Here is a 20,637-nt window from a genome sequence, read left to right on the forward strand (position 1 = left end):
ACTATTTCCTTCCATCTTTCCCTGTCCAGTGCAGAGTGGCGTAGTTTATGTAGACTAACTCTGCACCAGTCTACCCATTCTCTGTGCTCTGTGGGGTCTGCCTCTCCTGGGCTACGGCTACACTAGCCCCAAACTTTGAAATGGCCACGCAAATGGCCATTTCGAAGTTTACTAAAAAAGCGCTGAAATGCATATTCAGCGCCTCATTAGCATGCAAGCGGCCGCAGCGCTTCGAAATTGGGAATAAGGGGACTTTGAAGTAGGCGGGGTCGAAAAAGGAGCCCCGTTGGGACGAGCCGCGCGGTGGCGAGCTGCGTCAATTTCGAACTGCTGCAGCTGCCCGCATGCTAATGAGGCGCTGAATATGCATTTCAGCGCTTCATTAGTAAACTTCGAAATGGCCATTTGTGTGGTCATTTCGAAGTTTGGGGCTAGTGTAGACACGGCCCTGTTGGAACTCTCCATTATGCGAATTCAAGGTCCCAAAGCATGCCAAATACTAAATACAAGGTATTATCTTTAGTCCTCCCTGCAAATACAAATTTCAATTTTAAAACTACTGATCTCTTCCTCTTTTCTGTATGTTTCATGGCCAGCCATCTTCTCAATTCAAATTGGAACAGAGGCTCCACAATCTGATGATTTGCTATTATGCTGACCATAAATTAGAAGAGATAGTCATGTCAGAATTACATAGTTGTTTTATGATATCTTGCCATTCTTGTCAACGTATCGTTCTGAATGAATGACAGAGCTTTCTGTAAGATGCCTGCACTACCTCTTCTGAACCTATCCAACTGTAGTGGAAGTTAACCAACAAACCCTAGAGTTCTGGCCATGCAAGTACAGCAAAATTGTTTAGTTTCATATCCTCGACTTGCACTCTGACACAGACTTGGTGGTTTTCTTGAATCAGACCTTCTGGAGAGATGGACAGCTCAGTTTGGCAACTGCCCTCGAAAGAGAGGGCTCAGAAACTCATGGGAAAGTGAGATATTTCAGTCAGCCACACTGCAATCAACTGCTGCTGCAGCTGCTGTACAGAAGGTATGCTTGAATTCTATTCAGTAGTAAACCACATTACCCAAAATTAATTAGCTGACACTGTGATGTCACTTTCAGACATTTCTTTTGGAAGTAGTGAAATCACAGAAATTGCAGCCCATGATATACCCATTGGGGTTTGGAGACCAAGAAAGAGGATAATCCCAGACAGATAAATGGACAGAGTACTGAGTACCCATTTATTACTTGCATGAAAAATGATTCACTGAATGCCCCTTGCCCAAATTCTACAATGCTAAACTATTTATCCACCTCTAGGCAAATGATAGCGTGCCTGGATGTGATTTTCAGATGTAATCTTGGGAGGGAGATGGTATAGGTTTTAAAAGTAAAAAAAATGAAGTGACATGGCATAAAATAACCTTTTGCAGGGATTCAGTGACACAAAAGCAGCAAGGACTACTTCAGGTTGATGGAACTAGGTGGCAAAACCTCCTTGAAGCATGCTCAAGAAAGTGGATGCCTTCCCTTCCTCAATTGCTCACATGAAGGGAAAACAAGAGGGCTGCACACTTTGCTGGTTTTGTAGGCTGAGCTGATTGCAGATGCCAAGGGCTCTTTGAATCACTCCATACACTCTTCCCACAAGCTGCCTCTGTGCCTCCTTCCATACCTTTATTTCAAGGAATTCCTGCAAGACACTACCCATTCCTCACAGCAGGGGCTGTGTGTCCCCACCCCATTCCCCACATCTTCTCTTTCCCCACAAGCCAGGGGCTCTGTGTTACCCCTTATTCATTCTCACCATTCTGACTTCCTTTCTTCCTATCTGTGTGATAAGGCATGAAAGGGAACATGAAGCCAGAGGTGGAAGTAGTGGAAGGGAGGAAGGAACACACTGCTGAAAAAGAGCACAGAGACAGATTAAGATACCACTTGTCCTTCCAAGGACAGAAAATTCCAAAGAGCACCAAATAAAATGGGAGCAGCTCTCAGCTGGTAATTTTTTACTCACATACCATTAGGATTTGGCAGTAAAACAGCCACTTTCAGTATGAATTCTCATACAGTACATGACAGATTTTCTGTGAGTACTGAACTGAGGGGCAAACCCACATATTTAAATATACATGGACCATGTAACAAACTTTCCCCTCCATTCGACTATATCTGATCACCACAAGTTAAAGAGCAAAGTCCAGTTACAAATAATGACACCTCTTGAAACATTTAGTGGCATCTTTTGTAACAGACAGGAAACTAGTTTTATAGCCTGGTAACAACCTTAGGCTATTTCAGCAAATCATTCTATTTCTTTGCAGGGCAAATACAAGAAGAGAGAAGGTAATTATGTACTCAGTCAGCATAGCAAATCAGTTAAATTAAACCTGTATTTCACCTAAGTTGTAGAGGGTGCAAATAACAACTAACTTTTCTAATTTCATACTTTAGTACTCCCAAGTAAATAAAAGAGGAAACTAAAGTAAAGTTTTTCTCCCTACAAATAGAAACTGTCACTTACTAGGGCTGTGATCTTTTCAGCTCATGCATCCTAAATGCATGCAGAGATATTATATGCACTTTCTATTTAGCAATTTAATTATATCTTTGCAGTCAGAGAGTGGCAATGGTTCGCAGTAATAATCAGGTGAAAGCATTCTCACATTAATATGCTGGAATCCGATGTGTTAATTTGATGCAACTTTGCGTTGACAATATGTGATTAATTTGTTCTAAGGCTAGCTATGCTCCCAGCTCTGACAGCTTAAAATGCTGGGTTTCTTTATCCATATCGTTATTTGACACGCCTTAGCCCACTGCTTTGCTAGGACCACTGTTAATTTGTAATGAACTGGCTTTTCAGGGGGCCCCTTCATTTTTAATTCTGTCAGTGTCACCTCCTTGAGGAAAATTACAAGTTTCCTTAGGTGTGATTACTGCCAAGTGCTGCTGATAAGAGGTTTGAGAAAACAGGGCTTTATAAAGTACTCAGTTTTTAATCTTCTGAAACAGATTTATGGCCTCTAGACAGATAAATGTTATAGAAAGTTCTCTCACTTAAAAGTCATTTTCAAGTTCTCCTTTATCCCCCACCCCCAAAGTAAAAATACCTAAACAATCTGGTAGTACAAGAAATTTGTTTGGGGGAAAAAGGGGGATTATAAATCATTCACAAACATAACAAAGTGCAGGTAAGAACAGACAACCAATTATATCGCTGTCCAATTTAAAGCAGGAAAGACGTGTAATTGCTATAATGAGATAAAAAATAGCCCAATCGCCAAGGAACCAATCTTGCACTGAAATCAATGGGCATTACATATGGGAACGTTTTTAGTACCAGGCCCTCATGCTTTACTCACCATCTTCCCCCAAATATCATGTTTATTGTCAACACCAGATGACAGTGTCTCCAAACATAGTGGCCTCTGTATAACCTGTAGTGTTAGTACCTTCAAATGTCTTGCACCCTACAGCATGCCCTCGTCAATCCTACTTTTTCTGAAAAGTGTTTGTAAGGGTGGTACAACTAAATTGAGGATAAATGTGGTCTCCTGACTTTGGAAATGCTAGTACGGCAATGTTACACTCAAGGCAAATGAAACTGATGCCTGAAAATAACCAAGACATGACTCTCTAGATGTTGCCGCCACTGGAAGCATGCAGCAGTTTGAATTCCTCCTGATAAAGCTGAGAATTACATCTATGGCAGTGTACCAAACTCAAACCAAGATAGGACTTTGGGGATCTTCAAGCAGATAAAAAGCACAAATGGTGACTAATCATTACCACTAAATGGATGGCCAGCAAAAGAGTCTGATGCTTAATTTATTTAAACCCATTAAAACATACTCAATCTGAGGGTTTGTGCCACCACTCATCACAGAAGCATCTGAACAACCTTTACTTGGTAATCAATAACTGTGGATCCTCGCTGGCTTTTTGGAGTGAAGCATGTAAATCAACCTTTAAGATGTGCACAAGCTAGTTGGTGTGGCCACATGTTCTTGTGTCTTATCCTCATGCCACTTCCTCCCCACCACCATTTCAGATTTTGTCAAACCCCATTCTAATACCTTCTTGGATTGTAAGGACTCTGGGAACAGGACCATACCTCAACGGGGCCCTAACCAAGCCCTGCAGACATTGCCCACAACAGAAATAAATTAGTATGACTACTGGCAGTGAGGAAAATGTTGCAGTGTTTTTGTATCCGTGTTGGGCTATGGATGTTGGTCCCACACCTGAAGAAGCATGAGAGACAGACTGTCATCCTGTAAAAAGATCTCTCACCTACCTTGTCTCTGTACCCAGGATAAAAGTAGAATTGCTAAACTGGGTGACTAAAGGAGGAATACAACAACAGAGTGTGCATGCTTGTGTGAATCTGTCCCCACCTGTATAGGACCCAAGTGCCTTTGCCTACAACAAAAGTACCAGATTTACAATACTACCACAACACATATTACCGGCCCCCCCGAAGGAGAAAAGTTCTACAAAAACTTTTTTTTTTTTAAATGCAAGCAGCTATTTTGAAGTAGGGAGGGGGAATTAGGTATGGGATTCCTATCCTAACAGTAGAAGCAAGGGGGCTGGTTCCTTACCAGAAGCAATGGAATGCCCAAAATCTCTCCTTACTCATCTTCACTTATTGATAGTACAAGTGCGCTCACACTATGCTAAATTGTTGGGCCAATATACAGGAAGGCACAGTGCTTGTGTCACACCTCACAATAGCAAAAAAATACAATCAAAAGGTGGGGAAAGGCATAAACAACAGAAGCAAAGGGAGCAGTCATAACTTGTTGGGAGCAGATGGCTTGTCATACACAAAGAGGGGAAGGGAGGAGAACCCACTGAGAGGAATCTAGCTTGGCTGGATTCCCTCTTTTGTGATGCTTAGTCAGGTAACATCTTCATCAGGCAATGCGGTTTTTTTTAAAACACTAGGTTAGCTAGAAAAAACCCTCTCCACCCCCTCCTAGATGTCAGCATATGCACTGATTCTGCCATCATTTCTTTGCTCCGCCTCCAATGCAGATAAGTCAGTTAGTAGCTACATTAAAATGCCACTAACATACTCTTGAGGGGAAGAACCCCATAACAATATGAGCCAGAATCTGGGTCACTAGTCAGAGACCATCTTTCATGGGACAACAACTGCAGAGACTGCTTTTGTGCAGGACAGGGCTCAGAACTAGGGTGCCACTGCATGCTACTGTAATTATTTGTGTGTGTCTATGTAAAATTCACACCGTTAGATGTAAATATCACTCAACATACACAATTCACGAATTCATGTGTTGTTTGCGTTTTAAAATTCAGGCTCAATGTCAATGTGGATTATCGGAAGGCTTGAATTCCGTACATAAAAAGCTTTATGCAGTATGTCAATACACTACATTCACATGTTACTCGAGTACAAAATATATCGGATATCATCTCTCCACTACTGCAAGTGTCACAGACTTAGAGAGAAAAATAAAATATTCCATACACTTGGTGCTTTCCAGACACAGATTATAAACATCTTGTTTTTGCTTACAGAATCTGCTGAACTGGTGAATAAAACAAAGATGAAAAAAGCAATGAAATGGCTAGTAAACAGTTTATTTGTTCAGTTTTCCTTACAAAACATAGATTATGTCTAACAACAATATGATTCTTAAGTGAAAAATGACATGCTGAATTTTACCAAAACAAAAATTAATCTTGTAAGCCTGGCAATAAATCATGCTACATCAGAAAAAGTAACACAAGTGTTTCTATTAAGAGATGTGGGTAGCTTTTAATTTAAAAAACAATCAGCCCACTAGATGCTGCATACAGTAATATATTATACATGTGTCCATGGGGGACCGTCATAAACCCTCTTGAAAATATTTACTAGAGTGATATTGCAGAAAATGAGTTAATAAGGGTTAAATCAGGCCAAACTTTTAATTCAAAGGGAGATCTACATTTTAAGTTCAAATATAGAGTGACATATTCCTGAAACATTTGTTCTCCCAAAGTGTTCCACAAAGACCAGGCACCATGTTTTATTTACACAGGAGAATTTTTTTTTAAATAAATTATGACTTTCCTTTTACTTAAAAAAAAAAAATCAGCAGGATCTGAACTATTTGTTAATTATTCTGTGAATATGAACAACCACCTTCCACTGCATAAACTATCAGGATTGTCCACAACTACATTTTACTTAACGATTTACTTAAATTATTTTCTTTTGAGGTGGAAGTATACATTAGCACTTGAGGATTGCCAGGTGATGTACTACTTGGCAGTCTACCTTAGTTACAACAAAAGTTCTTTGCTCTTGTTCATGTTCTCTTGCAACACCACCACCTTTTCCTCAAAAATAGCAAAATAAATTTTTGCAACATGATCAGACCTTTGCAATCACTATTTATGTTTAAAGACTGGATAAAGAATTATTAGCACCATTAATGTAATATCTAAGTTACACCTATACATCCTTTTCCACAGAAAATGGTTCTTAATTTTCAAGTTGTTCTGCTTTATTAAAGCTCATTACCATTTCTCTTTTAATAAGTGCTCTTTAAAGTCATTACCTGCAGTGAAGTTAAAGGCAGAGCTATTAAAAGGTTACTTTAATGTGAATAATGGCCTCCCAATATACTCAACTTAATTACTATTGGAAACTGGTTCTATTTTAATTTAATGCTGAACACTTAATGAAGGATCTGCCAGTGTAGCAAAACTGACAAAAATTATTCATGGTCAACAGACCTATTCTTGCTGTCTCATTTAAAGAGATAATATCAGTTTCTAGTTCTACATAACTGCATTTAAAGATCAAAATTACATTTTAACATTTTTCTCTGTATAGGCTAACTGGATATGAAAAATGCTTCTTTTGAATGTTCAATAGCTTGTTACATAGAGCACAGTGATCAGTCACGATTCTCAGCCTGTTAAAAAATGAGAACTCAAAAATCACTGCAACAGTCTTTACTCAATGCAGACACTTTTTCAAAGTTTATTTTCTATAGGTGCAGTGCATTCCTAAAAGAAATAGAATTAATTCAGACGGCTGATCAGCAATAGTAGGAACCTCAACAGCTTACGCACAGTCTATGGGAACTACTGGAGTTTTTAGGTCCCCAAATTTCATGACAGGAGAGCGCAGATAGACCAAGTACCCAAATTCTGCAAAACTGATAGATGCATACTGTGTTGAATTGGATCACAGAAGTTTTCTTGGGGTTGTCACACAGTGTGCTGATCAATAGGTGTTATAGGTGAGTTGATTCAGTGTTTGCGGTGCTTTGCTGTTGGGGGAGGAGTGAGAGCCACTTACCCTAACTCAGTGTCTTGGCTTGGGGAGACCAGACACTCTCCCAGCAGATCAGAGTGTTGGGGAGCCTCAGAGGGGAGTAATCAGTGGCTTGATCAGCACACAGGGTGACAGCTTCCAGGGGACTTCTGCAATCCAACCCACCACACGTATATTTTGCATACAACTACTCTACATCTACACAGGTATGCAAGAGTTCCCAGCATGCAATATTCTATCTTGAGACAAAATGCTCAGATCAAGCCCTGCATGAGGTGACCTATACTCTCTTCAATTCACAACACTAAAGGGAGCGGACTCTAAGATACACTGTAAATCATCATGAGCTCCACTCACACCTACTCTACCTGCCCACCCTTGAATGAAGCACATTACATTTCTACCTCGCACTGACAGAACTCATTCTAGTACCATGTTTCCCACAATACAAAGATGGAGGGAACAAGCCATGTCCTGTTCAAAGTCAATGGAAAAACACTGGAGTTGCATCAGGCCATAAAAAAGCCTAAATAAAATAAGGAATATTCAAGTTTTTTGCTTTGTTTTATAAGAAAAAAGTCTGGCAAATCAGTTACAGTAATGTAAGCTAATATGCCATCCTAACCACTGAAAAAATCATGCTTAATCATGAGGTTTAAAAAAACGGATTTCTGTGATCTTTTTAATTGCTTCTCTGAGTCTGCAGAGTTTACATTTCAATATTTTTTCTGGTAAAGTGTGTGGTCTAAATCTTACTTTTTTTTTTTTTTTACTAAAGAAAAGAGATTCTGGTACCATCATGTGACTACAGGAGCTGAAACACTATCAATGAGAGCTTGCATTCTAGCAGCTCTCGCACCACTGATCTAACTGACATGTTTCATAGAATGTACATAATGATTTCCCCATAATTTTGGTATTGCTCAAATTTTTAATGACCATATTTTTTGGTCTTCTCTATTTTGTTAAATTAGAAATAATCCTTAATAAGATTTATTTCCAGTGTACACAAAATGTATGTTGCTATATCTCAATTCTTCTTCAGAAGCATAAACAAATATGCCGCATTAAATCTTCTCTTTTTTCCTTCTCTCACTTGAAACAAGAAGTGAAAGGTTCAAGTATAATGTTAATCCTTTACGCATATGGTTGTTGCTCTTAAAAGACCATTTTCATCCCAGTAAGGTATAATACTGTTCTTAAATATTTTAAGCATAGAAAAGTGTATAGAAATATGCAAATACTAAAGACATATAAATGCTGATATAAGCATATGTTCTTTATTTCCTAAAATAATATTCATGTAGTCTTTAACACTCCAAATAGTATCTTCAGCCAAAAAAAAAATCATTCTTTCTACATAATTTCATATCACACTTCCACAGGAAAAACAGAAAACCACAGAATTGTGAGGTAGGATTTAAATTTTTACTCTTGCACAGTGTAAAGTTTCTTCCCATTAAAGCAGGTTGTGAAATTTTATCCACAGCTATTGCTATTCATAAATCTTACATCTATTTTAATTCAATCTGGTCCTAGCCTTTGAGACGCTGCACCACAATTTGATTACTACAACCATACTTTTTAACTGCTGTCAGAAGAGACAGCGCCTTATATAAACATCTGCCAGAACACATGCCTGCTTTCTATAGCACCAGCTTTAAATCATACAATGGTGATGAATCTTTATCTGACACTAATACTTTTTAACTTCATAAGGACAATTAAAATGAATTGTAGCTAAATGCACACATAACAAATCAATATAATCCTTTGTTGCATACTAACGTATTTTGTACATCTTTAAACTTACTTTTAAGTATCATCTTATTTAGAGATTTTAAGTTTAACATAAAGTGTATTGGTATTAATAAAACACAGTTTACATAGTATGCCAGATATCACCAGATTTCAGACACCAATGGTTTTAAAATATTTTAGATCTAGAGGAACGAAGGGTCTATTTTACATGACCTTAAGGACTGCAACCTTTTGCATGAACTAGATTTCAAGGAATGCATTTAACACAGGAATGCAGTCAAGTAAGGGCACAATCAGCCAATGGCTGCTAAAGACACAAGTGAGTGAGTGTATGTGTGTGGGGGGAGAAAGGGACCTCTAGGTTGGAAGTCAAGCAAACCAGATCCACATTCACTTCATTCACAGAAGGAAGACAGTTGGTTTTTAAGGAATTGACATTTAGGGTGCTTGGAGAAAAAATTCATGACCCCAAACAGTAACTAGTTTACAGGACTGCAGCTCAACTCTCATAACCACTCCTGCAGTCTTATGGGTCTGGAAAAGAAAGGCTGCAGATGCTATTCTGTTCTACTTGAGCTACTGAACCCACACAGACATTGACCTCATAACATCTGATTCCCCTTGGCACTCAAGCCTGTCCTGCAGGCACACAAGGGGGACGGAGGCTCCCTGAGAGACTATTTCATTGCAAAATCTGCAAGAGCTCTTTACCTGGATGTACTGCATCCTATGCATTAGGCAGCTCACTGCAGATATCCAGCTGGGTTATATTTCCAGCACTCCTTTATCTTCTTCTAAATGGCTCCTCTATGCTAAGTAACAAAACAAGTTCTGAAGTATTTTAATTAAGTATCAGTTGAGCTTAATATATTTTAATCAATATATAGAACAAGACAAAGCTTATGTTTCCAATTTTCTTTCTGTTTAATTGATTCCCTTTGCGCAAGGCTTTTCTCTCCATGGCAAACCCTACTGTATCTGACAGGGCTAGGGAAACCTTTAGGCACACTGATTGGCATCAAAATCTTTTCAGCTTTGACATAATGAAGAAACTGGGCATTTCTTAATACAAGACCATTCCAATAAAATCCAACAGCATGACTCAAATTAATCACACTGCTAATCTGAGAAAAATGTATTTTAGAAAGTGAGAACTTAAAAATTAATTTTTCAGTTTAACAAAGAACCAGTGTACGATGGTGTGTGCACACACATTAGTAGAATATGTGCAGGTAAGGCTGTTCCTTAGTTTTTAAAAGAACTGGTTCCTTAATTACACATTCCATGGGTACTGAAAGCTTCTTCATACAGACTGTCTAATGCAATGGGGTTATGGAGTTCTTCCTGATGGCAGGCAAACCTCATAGTGAAGTTCTGACAGAATTCAAGAGCAATGATCATACCTCTGTGATGGACTGAGAACTAGAAGGCAGATTTTGAGCCTGTATCAGAAGGAGATGGCCAGAAGCACAGGCATTCTTATACACATGCTCTCTCAGCTCCACTGGCTCAGTATGTCTATTGTCTTGTCCTATCTGCTTATAGTCCTCTTTGCCCCCTCACCTGAAGCTAATGCTCTAATTAAGTTTAATGGCGTTTGGAGCCTCCATACAGTGTACTTTTTCTTGATAGAAGCCTTCAGATAACCTGTGCTTTGACTTGTAAAATGAGTTAGCAAAAAGGATTAATAACATCTAGCATCTATAACCACCTTATCACCAAAGTGCTTTACAAACATTACCTAATTAACCCTCAGCACACCGGTGATGGAGGTAAGAGGGCTTTAAATTAGCAACATAATGGCAGGAACTGCACGGCTTTTTAAAGTGCACTTACATGTAAATAGTAAGAGCCCAAACAGCAAAACACTTCTCCTGAATAGATGACTTCTTATGGGACAGGCTTGAGGTGGAGGAAGCTTGCCTGTCCTGCCATAGTTAATGCAAAGTAACTAGTGTTTCTGTAGAAAACTGGGAAAGAAAAAGGATGGCATTTGTGAGAGGTCCAAATACACAAGCCATATGCAAAAGGGGAATCTTAGAAAATCCAAAGGGGAAAAAAAGCAGTAAAATATTGGAAACAAAAGTGCCAAAGTGAGAAAATATGCCACGCATAAATGCAGTCACACACATTTGTACTTGTTTACTTTGTGTACATAATATATATGCACACAACTGTTACCTAGTAATTAATGAAATTCAGCAATATGATCCCAGACATTGCACTATGGCTTAGGAATTTATAACATATAGGCTATGTCTACACATACTAAAAACTTTGAAATAGCCATGCTAATGGCCAAATCGAAGAATACTAATGAGGTGCTGACTCCTATTAGCTGATAGGAATAAGAGGATTTCGATGTTGGCGGGGTCCTTTCAAAAAGGACCCCCATGTAGACAAGCTGCGGGCAAGCAAACCATGCTGGCAGCATGCTAATAAGGCGATGAATATGAATTTCAGGGGCTCATTAGTGTTCTTCGATTTGGACATTTTGAAGTTTTTAGTAAGTTTAGACACAGCCATAATGAGATAGGATGCCATCAACTGGTTCAGAAGCCAAGCACACAAAGTGTTATTGAAGATGTATTAGAACCAAAGTGATCATAACAAGAATCAGATGAAGAAGCGGCTTATTTTAAATAATTCTGCACTGGTAAATAACCATTTTTAGATGCACTACAGCACTTGTCTTCAACATGCAAATTATTAGAGGGGAGAAGAAGGTGGAAGGGCAAACAGCAACTTGATGGGAAAGTGTTTACATACAGAATGGTGGGACAGCTTTGTAACAGGAAAATTTTGAAAATGTAGGAAATATAAGGGAGAAGAAAAAGCAGTTTCCAGCTGCAGAAGAATGGTCTTGTGAAAGGTTTGAAGATGCAATTGTAGAAAATACTGCAATGAGCAACTTCTGAAGCTGAAGAAAGTGGCCTGATCAGAGAACTCCATACCACAAAATGGGAGATTTTGGGTGGCTTTAGTATACATAAATAATAAAATACCTACTACATACTATATCAGATGTCATATTCTATACATATTTTACATATATCTGGTATAAACAAAATGCAGACATGTTCCAAAATCGATTTAAATGAACTCTTTGGATGTGAAAGGCACTACAAGTTAAATTGGTAACATAACCTCCTTAGTATTTAGGATTTGTTCGCCTTTACCATTCTTGCATAATGGTGTGTGAACAGCTGAAGTTATAAAACAAGTGGTGAAATACAAACTTTGCAAGCTACTCCTGCTAAAACAAAACAAAATATCAGGAATGCAGGTCTGAAATATTTACTCCGTTATGGAGGAAAAAAAGTGTTTTCACATCAGTTTTTAATCCTGGATTCATAATTTAGATATTCTCAGTGTTAATAGCTGTATTGCCTCTTTCAAAAGTCCTTTATCTACTTTCTTTGGGTAAAGCTATTTAATATTAGTGATTGTGGAAAACATTTGTTCATAATTATCCAGACATATACTGGAACAAGACTGAAACAAGAGCAGCATACAAAAATGTATTTAAGGACTCTCATCCCAAAATGCTGCTAAAAGCTATTAACCAGTATGTGTTAATTGCCACAGCATTCATATTAATTTTCACTTCAGGCCCAACATTGTGGAATATTTCCCTTGATACATTTTAAACAAAGTTTAATTTAAGGAACTGCTTCTATCAACACTTATGAAAATTAACAGCCAAGCAATTAGCACTCATGAATTATCCCTTCCCCCTGCTTTTTACAGCTTCATTGTAAATACAGTTACTAAGGAGAAATTGTTGGATTTTAATAAATTACCACAATCACATTCACAAACAACCTTGCTGTACTATAAAGAGGTCCCAATTTTGAAGATATGGTTTCCGGCACCTGTCCATACACAACAGATTCTCGGCTTTTATTCTATTTGTGGTGTTACTGCAGCCATACTGCTCCCAGGATATTCAAGAGACAAGGCGTGGGAGGTACTATCTTTTATTGGACCAGCTTCTGTTGGCAGAAGGGACAATTTTTGAACTGCGTAGGGATTTTCCTCAGGTCCCTTCCCTTCCACCACCAGAGATCAGTGAAGCTACAACAGTTCCTTTATTCTGACTTCTAACTTGTGATTAATGTCAGAGGAGATAAAGTACAACTGGAAGACCACAGTATTTTCTCTGACAATTTCACCCCTGTGTTTCTAGACTATACTAGAATTAAGCAGACTTTTAGCTAGGAATGTCAAATCCTGTTTAATTAGTTAACCAGCCAAATGTAACCAGTTATCCAATTAAATGTGGGGTTGGTGGATGGTCCAGGCAGGCTGGAGCACATGCTGCAGGTTGGGGGTGGCTCCAGCCCCAACCAGTTAAGTGTAACCGGTAAGCCTCATCTGTTTAGGATAAGGGTTACTAGTGAACCGTTAACACCCTTACTTTTAGCTAGATAAAAATCCTCAAAATAGGGAGGAATTGGAAATGTAGTGAACATCTATTCCTACTTTGATTTTCCCATAGCACTTTTCTGTAGGTCTTTTATAAATATTAATAAAGGTAGGCAAGCATGATGAGCTCCATTTTATAGACATAGGACCTAAGGCAGAGGGAGATTGAAGCCCCAGTCCTGCAAGCGGAATTTACCCCTGTGGAGCACATTGCAGGATTGTAGTCTAAATCATGTGTCGAAGAGCGTGCAAAACTTGTGGCAGGAACTGGGAACAGATCTTGCTTTCCTGATTCCCAGTGCTGTGCCCTACCACAAGGCCATCTTTTTGCTAAGCTACAGCTTAGAATGCTACTTAAAAGCTAGGATTGTCTTCCTCCTTGTTAATACCCAGAAAGTGAAAGAACCAAGAAACTACAAAAAACAATCTTTAAAAGACCTGGTACCAGAGAATAAATCTAACACTTCTTGAGTCTCTTTCATCTGTCATTAGTGTGTATAAATTCATTATCAGACTTGCAGTAAAAATCAATCTGGCCACCAATTTCTGAAGCCTTAATATAATTTCCTATATACAAATTACGTCTGGATAGAGTACCGGGGGCAAAGGTCTCTAGTGCTACCAGATTTTCAGCATTCCACTTTACCAATATCTATTAAACAATGAGAGTGAAGGTGAATGACTGTCACATGGCTGCAGCATTCTGTTGTTTCTTGGAGCTTTGGTTTGTCAAGAGAAATTGATTTTTAAGAGGAAACTGAAAGGTTCAGACAAACTGCCTGCTACCCCATTTGGCTAGGTAAAGTAAATACAGTTTGCCCAGCCTTCTATTTATTTTCAAAAGGGAGTGTTCTAGTGTATTGACACTACCAATTATTCAAATCTGGCTATGCAGCAAGGGTTCCCAGTATTCTTGTGAGCTTATCATAATGCTTCCATTGTTGCTGTACGTTAGAAGCTGTATTCTATAATTTATTTCTGATAATTCAATAAACTGATGAAAACAACAGGAAGATGTTAGTGCTTTAAAATGTTGTTATTTCATAAATGTGCAGAAGTGATTATGAAACAAACACCAAGTCTGACAGAACACATCTGGAAAATTGAGAGATTTAACAGAGTGGCAAGTTTAAAATTACAAAATGTAATGCTTTCCTATATTTAACTGCTTATCTTAAAATAATACATTCATTACAAAACAAAAATAAACCTCACTAAAAGAGGATTTTATTTCATTTAAATGTATTTATGGAGGCATATTCATGATTAGGATTGAAATATTCAGGGATGTGATTTAAGAGTTCCCACACACATTTTGTCTCTCTTACACAGACACACAGATCTTGTACAGAATGGCTGACATGCTTTTCTTTTTGTGTGCCAGTGAGCCACAAAAACATTTCATCCAACAAACACAAAATCTACATTACAATCATTTTTAAAAATTTTTAAATCAAAGCCTTAGTAATAATCTTAAAGAGGATTTTAGAGCCAGTCTAGCCTCTTGAGTAGATACATAATTAAGTAGGGTTTTTTAAGCATGTTTAATTAGGCCCCAAGTCCCTCCTTACCCACCCCCCCTCCCCAGTTATGTATCATTTTCCCAAGAGACCCAAGTGGCTCTGTTAATTATGTAAATAAGATGTGCACTATTCCCAAGAAAAGTGTTATAAATATTTGTGGAAAAAATAATGCTCATCTGTTAACCATTAAGAAAATGCTTTAAATAAAAAAGAGTATTGGTCCCACTTACAAAATTTCATTAAAAATTGTCCTATTTGCCATAGAATAATGAAAAAGCTACATGTTCATAAGTTCAAATGACTATTTAAGAAAATATCACAAAACTGAAGAAATTCTAACTAGGTAAAGTAATTCACTACTGAAATACAATATCTGTACTATGGCCCAACTGGGATCTAGGGTGGTTGTTATTCTGTGTTTTTAAATAGGTAATACATGCAAAGCCTAGAAGAAATGATTTTATAATCAAAATGCTGACATAAACTTACCCAGAGTAGCACAAACAATGTAGCTATAACTAATATAATCCAATTATGGTTTCACAAAATGCTAATTTGATTATTTTGCAGCATTCTTTGAAAAGGCATTTTAATTTCTAGGTTAAAAAAGGCTTGACTCAAATATAATTCTCTACTACCAAAGCACCACAGCATATCATATTGATATGTTTCCCAATGATTGTAAAAATACTAAAATGTACAGTACGATCTCCTTCAAATGTTGCTGATTTTCATTACACACCTGCCAAATGCATCAGTGTTAAACAGATGAAAAGAAGATTTTTATTCAAATCAGCTGTAGCACATACTAAAGAAAAAAAAAGTAATTGGGGTGAGGAGGTTGAGGAATAACTTTTCCATTCCCCAAATTACCAAGGATATCCCTTCCCCCCACTGCCCTATGCAAATAGCTCAAGTCTTATTCAAGCTTTTACATTTTACAAGATTGTGAAAGAGGATAATTTCCTTTAGTCCAGAGATATTTTTAATCTCCTCTGCAAACAACAGCTGTCAGAAGTATATCATAAATAGTTCAGAACCATTTGGCAGATCAGAATCCAGTGTTTCGAAACATAAGAACATAAGAATGGCCATACTGGGTCAGACCAAAGGTCCATCCAGCCCAGTATCCCATCTGTCGACAGTGGCCAATGCCAGGTGCCCCAGAGAAGGAGAACAGAAGACAATGATCACGTGATTTATCTCCTGCCATCCATCTCCTGCCCTTGTACTGAAGGCTAGGGCACGATACTTTATCCCTGGCTAATAGCCATTTATGGACCTAACCTGCAAAAATTTATCGAGCTCTTTTTTAAACCCCAATAGAGTCCTGGCCTTCACAGCCTCCTCCAGCAAGGAGTTCCACAGGTTGACTGTGCGCTGTGTAAAGAAAAATTTCCTTTTATTAGTTTTGAACCTACTACCCGTCAATTTCATTTGGTGTCCCCTAGTTCTTGTATTATGGGAAAAGGTAAATAATTTTTCTATATGCACTTTCTCCACACCATTCATGATTTTATATACCTCTATCATATCGCCCCTCAATCGCCTCTTTTCCAGACTGAAAAGTCCCATCAAACTATAAGCTGCAGAAAGACCATCCTGATACTGCTGGCAGCAAGGCACCAAATTATTATGCCTGACATAATTCTCTTAAACACTAAGTTTACCATAATTAATGAAAAACAACATATAGATAGGCAATTTATGCTCTACATGGTCTAAGAACTATGGCTCCACACAGAATTTTATTAAAACTACCTCTCTAGATATGATTACTCAAATTACATATTTGATTTTCTACGTTAAAAACACTTGACAGAAAGTGAAGATTTCCCACCAAAACAGTAGTGAAGCTCAAACTTGAAACTCCCATTGAAGTCCCCAAAAACTAATCCAGCAGACAAGAACTACGCTGCTATGCGTAATTTTTTCAGAACAATAGGACACTGACCTAAGAGCTGAATGCTCATTTATTTTTCAAGCTCTTCAGGGTTTAATGTGGACAAAGAAATGATAAAAACAGAGAGTGGCCTGGCGCACAGAAGAGCTAATTCTTGATTTAGTTCTAGGTAACACTTGGCAGTTCCTTCGCAATGTACTTGTATTTAAATAACTAAGCTGACTTCCCAGGCAGAGTGCAAAGAATACTCATTTGAGCTGGCACTGTGCAGGGACTGAGGTGGTTAGGTGTAAGATTTCTATCTCCTGGGGAATGGGATTTTAAGATCTATTGGGCTCTGTACTGATGATTAGGTAGAGGTTACTGTGGAAGCAAGTGCTGTTGTGTTGGGTGATTTATATTCTGCATTTCGTATGGCACTGTTTTCAAATGTATGTCAGAGAGTTCTGCGAGCATTACATGAATGCTCTTTGAAGCTGAAGATCTTTAGAACAAAATCTAAATATGTATGTATACCTCAGGTTGTCACCCTTGGAAAGGGATCAGAAAAGACTAGCACTGTGACAACTTCTGAAGGAGTATGGGATGGATGGATGTGCAGATGCTCTGAACATCAAAGCAACTAGTCAAAGACTCTAGACTGGTTTAGATGGTATGATCCATTATGGCCTCTCCTGTGTTTGTCTGGCAAATGGTCTGTACATTACACATGAATCAATGAACATTTTAAAGGTACTACTTCTTCACAATCACCAGGGACAGAAACTGCTGCTGCATACTGCTGGAAAGACAGATGTCCTTGCCTGATGAATAAAACTTTGTACTAGCTCCAGGAGGCTGAGAGATATAAACCTTAAAATTGCATCATTTGGATCAACTGACTCCCTCACACCCAAATAGTTTCAAGCAGGATTCAAGAGCAACACTCTCAGAAATGGCTGCAGCTAGACCCAGTGGTAACACGCAGATTCTGCCCAAGTGGAATGTGAAGTTTCTGGAAGCTCTGTCAACCTCTGCCAGCCATTCAGGCCTTGCCCCAAACCCTTATTCTGCTAGCTAATCTACAGTGGGAGGAGCACAAGCACATCTGTTAAGTGAGCTTCCTAGCAGCACTCTCCTTTCACGTCCAGTGGACAGGTGTGTCACTCTTCCTGCCCTGTTTACCATTACATATGCTGGGAAGTGCGAACTTTCCATGAGGCAGAGAAAGGACTGATAACAGATGTTGATGCTACCCCCAGCCCAACCAGTACAGACTCTCATGAAAGATGGGAAGGAAAGGTAAAGAAATCAGACATGTTGAGCGGCTCTCCTAGCTGCCACAGACCTGTGTGCAGACGAGAGCAGGGAGAAAAAGGCTCTAGCCTGAGACGAGGAGAGACCAGGATTCAGGTATCTGTTCTGCAACAGGAATTCTGTGGGTTTTTCAGCAAGTGACTTTGTACCTCAGTTTCATCTCTCTAAAACGGGGATGATAACACTTCACTTCTTCACAGTGAAGATAAACACACCAAAAATTGTGAACTGCTCAGATGCTATGGAGATGGACTAAGATTTACTACAGGGGTGGGCAAGCTACGGCCCACAGGCTGAATCTGGCCCACCAACCCTTGGATTTCGCCCATGGCCTGCCTGAGGCACAGAGCAGCCAGCCGCGTCTTTAAGCGGCTTCCTGTTTTCTGTAGCTGTCTGCTCCAAAGGTTGGGGTGGGGGTAGGGGTGGGGCAGGCACTTTGCATGCTGCACATGCCCCCTTGCAAAATATCTCAGCTCCCACTGGCCAATTTCGAGTTTCTGGCCAATAGGATCTCAGAGATTTTGCAGGGGAGGAGGGCAGAGCAGCTTGCAAAGCCTCCAGCTCCCTTCCAGCGTCTAGAGCAGTGAGCTACAGAAGGCAGAGAGCCTGCCACAGGGCTGCTGGCTGGGGGCTGCCCAGGTAAGTCTCCTGTCCAGAGCTTGCTTCTGTCTGGCACTCCAGCCCCTTCCTCCCCTCAACTTTCTGCCCTCCCATAATCCTAACCCTCTGCCTCTCCTCCTGCTCCCATAATCTTCCCAGCCCTGTACCCCAATCCTCTGCCTCAGGTCACAACTCAAACCCCAGCACCCCAATCCCTACCCTGGGTCACAACTCCCTCCTGCCATAGATCACAACCCAAACCCCTGCACCCCCTCCTGTATCCCAGACCCCTGCCCCATGCCACAGCTACCATCTTCACCCAAACTCCCTCCCAGACCCCACACCCCCTCCTGCACCCCAAGCCCCTATCCCAAACTTTCTTCTGCACCCAACCTCCATCCCAGACCCCACACTTCCTCCACTGACATCATGGAAGGGGGCAGCCCTTGACCACTTTCCAAATTCTTGGAACGCCCCCCCCCCTTCAAGATTATTGCCTACCCCAATATTCTAGGTAGAAGCTCTGTGCAATGCAATGGACTGTGGACACGCAGGGACCCGCCACCAGTCGAGCAGGGATAAGACATTTAAGATTCAGCTGCACCAAGCATTTTCCTTAAAGGAGCACATGCCAAAGGATAGACAAGCTCATGATATAACCTGCTAGTACAAAGGCACAGAATACATACTGATTTTATATTATATATTTTCATATGGCTCCTGCTATAATTGTCTCTGAGAAACCAGTTTTGGGATAGCCGATTTAAAATAATGAACTGTTGGGCTATTATAATGTTTAAGTATAATGTATAATTTAAAACCCAAACAAATATCCACACATGGCAATTTCATAACAGCAGAACAGAAGCCAGCTCTGTGTAAGAGGAAAATGGTTCACTTACCTTGCCATCAAATTTTGAGTATTCATTGAAAGGGTTGTTTAACTGCAGTGGGCACTGTTCAAGTCGCACAGACAGCAGTGACTGCTTCCCAGAATGTGGAGACTTTATTCTGAAATTCTTTTTTTCAAACAGCAAGCTTAGCTCCTCTACTGTGGTTAAAAAAAAAAAAAAAGAGCATTTGCATTAACACATGCAAAATTGCTACTGTTTACCTTGGAGAGGTGAGGCACTGCAGGGAGAGAGGAATGAGGGAGGCACATAAAAAATGAACAGTCTAGAGAAGATAGATCGGGAATTTCTGTTCACCTTCTTCCATAACAAAAAAGAGTAATGGGACACAATAAACTAAAAGGTGACAAATTCAAAGCTGAAAGCTTTTTCACACAATTAACCTGCAGAACTCTTTGTTACAAGGGCTTATTAGGATTAAAAAGAGGTTAGACATTTCTTTTTCTCCTTCCATCCCTCATCCAACTTTCCTACAGAGGGGACAGGAACCAATTTTCACTATAGGTTTGTACTGGGTTTATGGAGTTCTAATCTTGATTGGGCTTGCTTCATAGTAAGCTTAGGGTCATGACATTCCAACAGAGGCCACTAAAATGCCCAAAACATGACAACACGTGCAAGTGTGTCCATATCTTTTCAGTATCCTCTAACACTCTAAAATGCTGCCCAAATATTTGAAAGTCATCCCCTGCTCAATGTCTCATCCAGACGGGTTAATAGTGACCTGGCTGTAATCTGAAGGTAGAGGTGTGTGATGGTAATAGCTCAAGATTTAGGTCATTCAGAGTTATAATAGTAAATATTATACAATAAAAGTTTTGAAGGGATACTAATTGCTGTGCCTGGCCTTAATCCCACATCTACCTATGGGGGGTTAAATGGAAACTCTCTTGAGGCAAATTAATCCCA

At 39.4% G+C, this 20,637-nt stretch overlaps 1 protein-coding gene across 1 annotated transcript in view; it reads right to left on the bottom strand.

The window, feature by feature from the left end:
• Window positions 1-20,637, bottom strand: part of MAPKAP1 (MAPK associated protein 1) — a 198,206-nt gene that overhangs the window by 137,179 nt on the left and 40,390 nt on the right. Inside the window, exon 4 of the mRNA XM_075015555.1 lies at window positions 19,720-19,868. Within this exon, the coding sequence (XP_074871656.1) occupies window positions 19,720-19,868 (149 nt within the window). The remainder of the gene's footprint in view (window positions 1-19,719; window positions 19,869-20,637) is intronic.

This window comes from Carettochelys insculpta, chromosome 21 (genome assembly GCF_033958435.1).
Source record: "Carettochelys insculpta isolate YL-2023 chromosome 21, ASM3395843v1, whole genome shotgun sequence".
Lineage (NCBI taxonomy): Eukaryota > Metazoa > Chordata > Testudines > Carettochelyidae > Carettochelys > Carettochelys insculpta.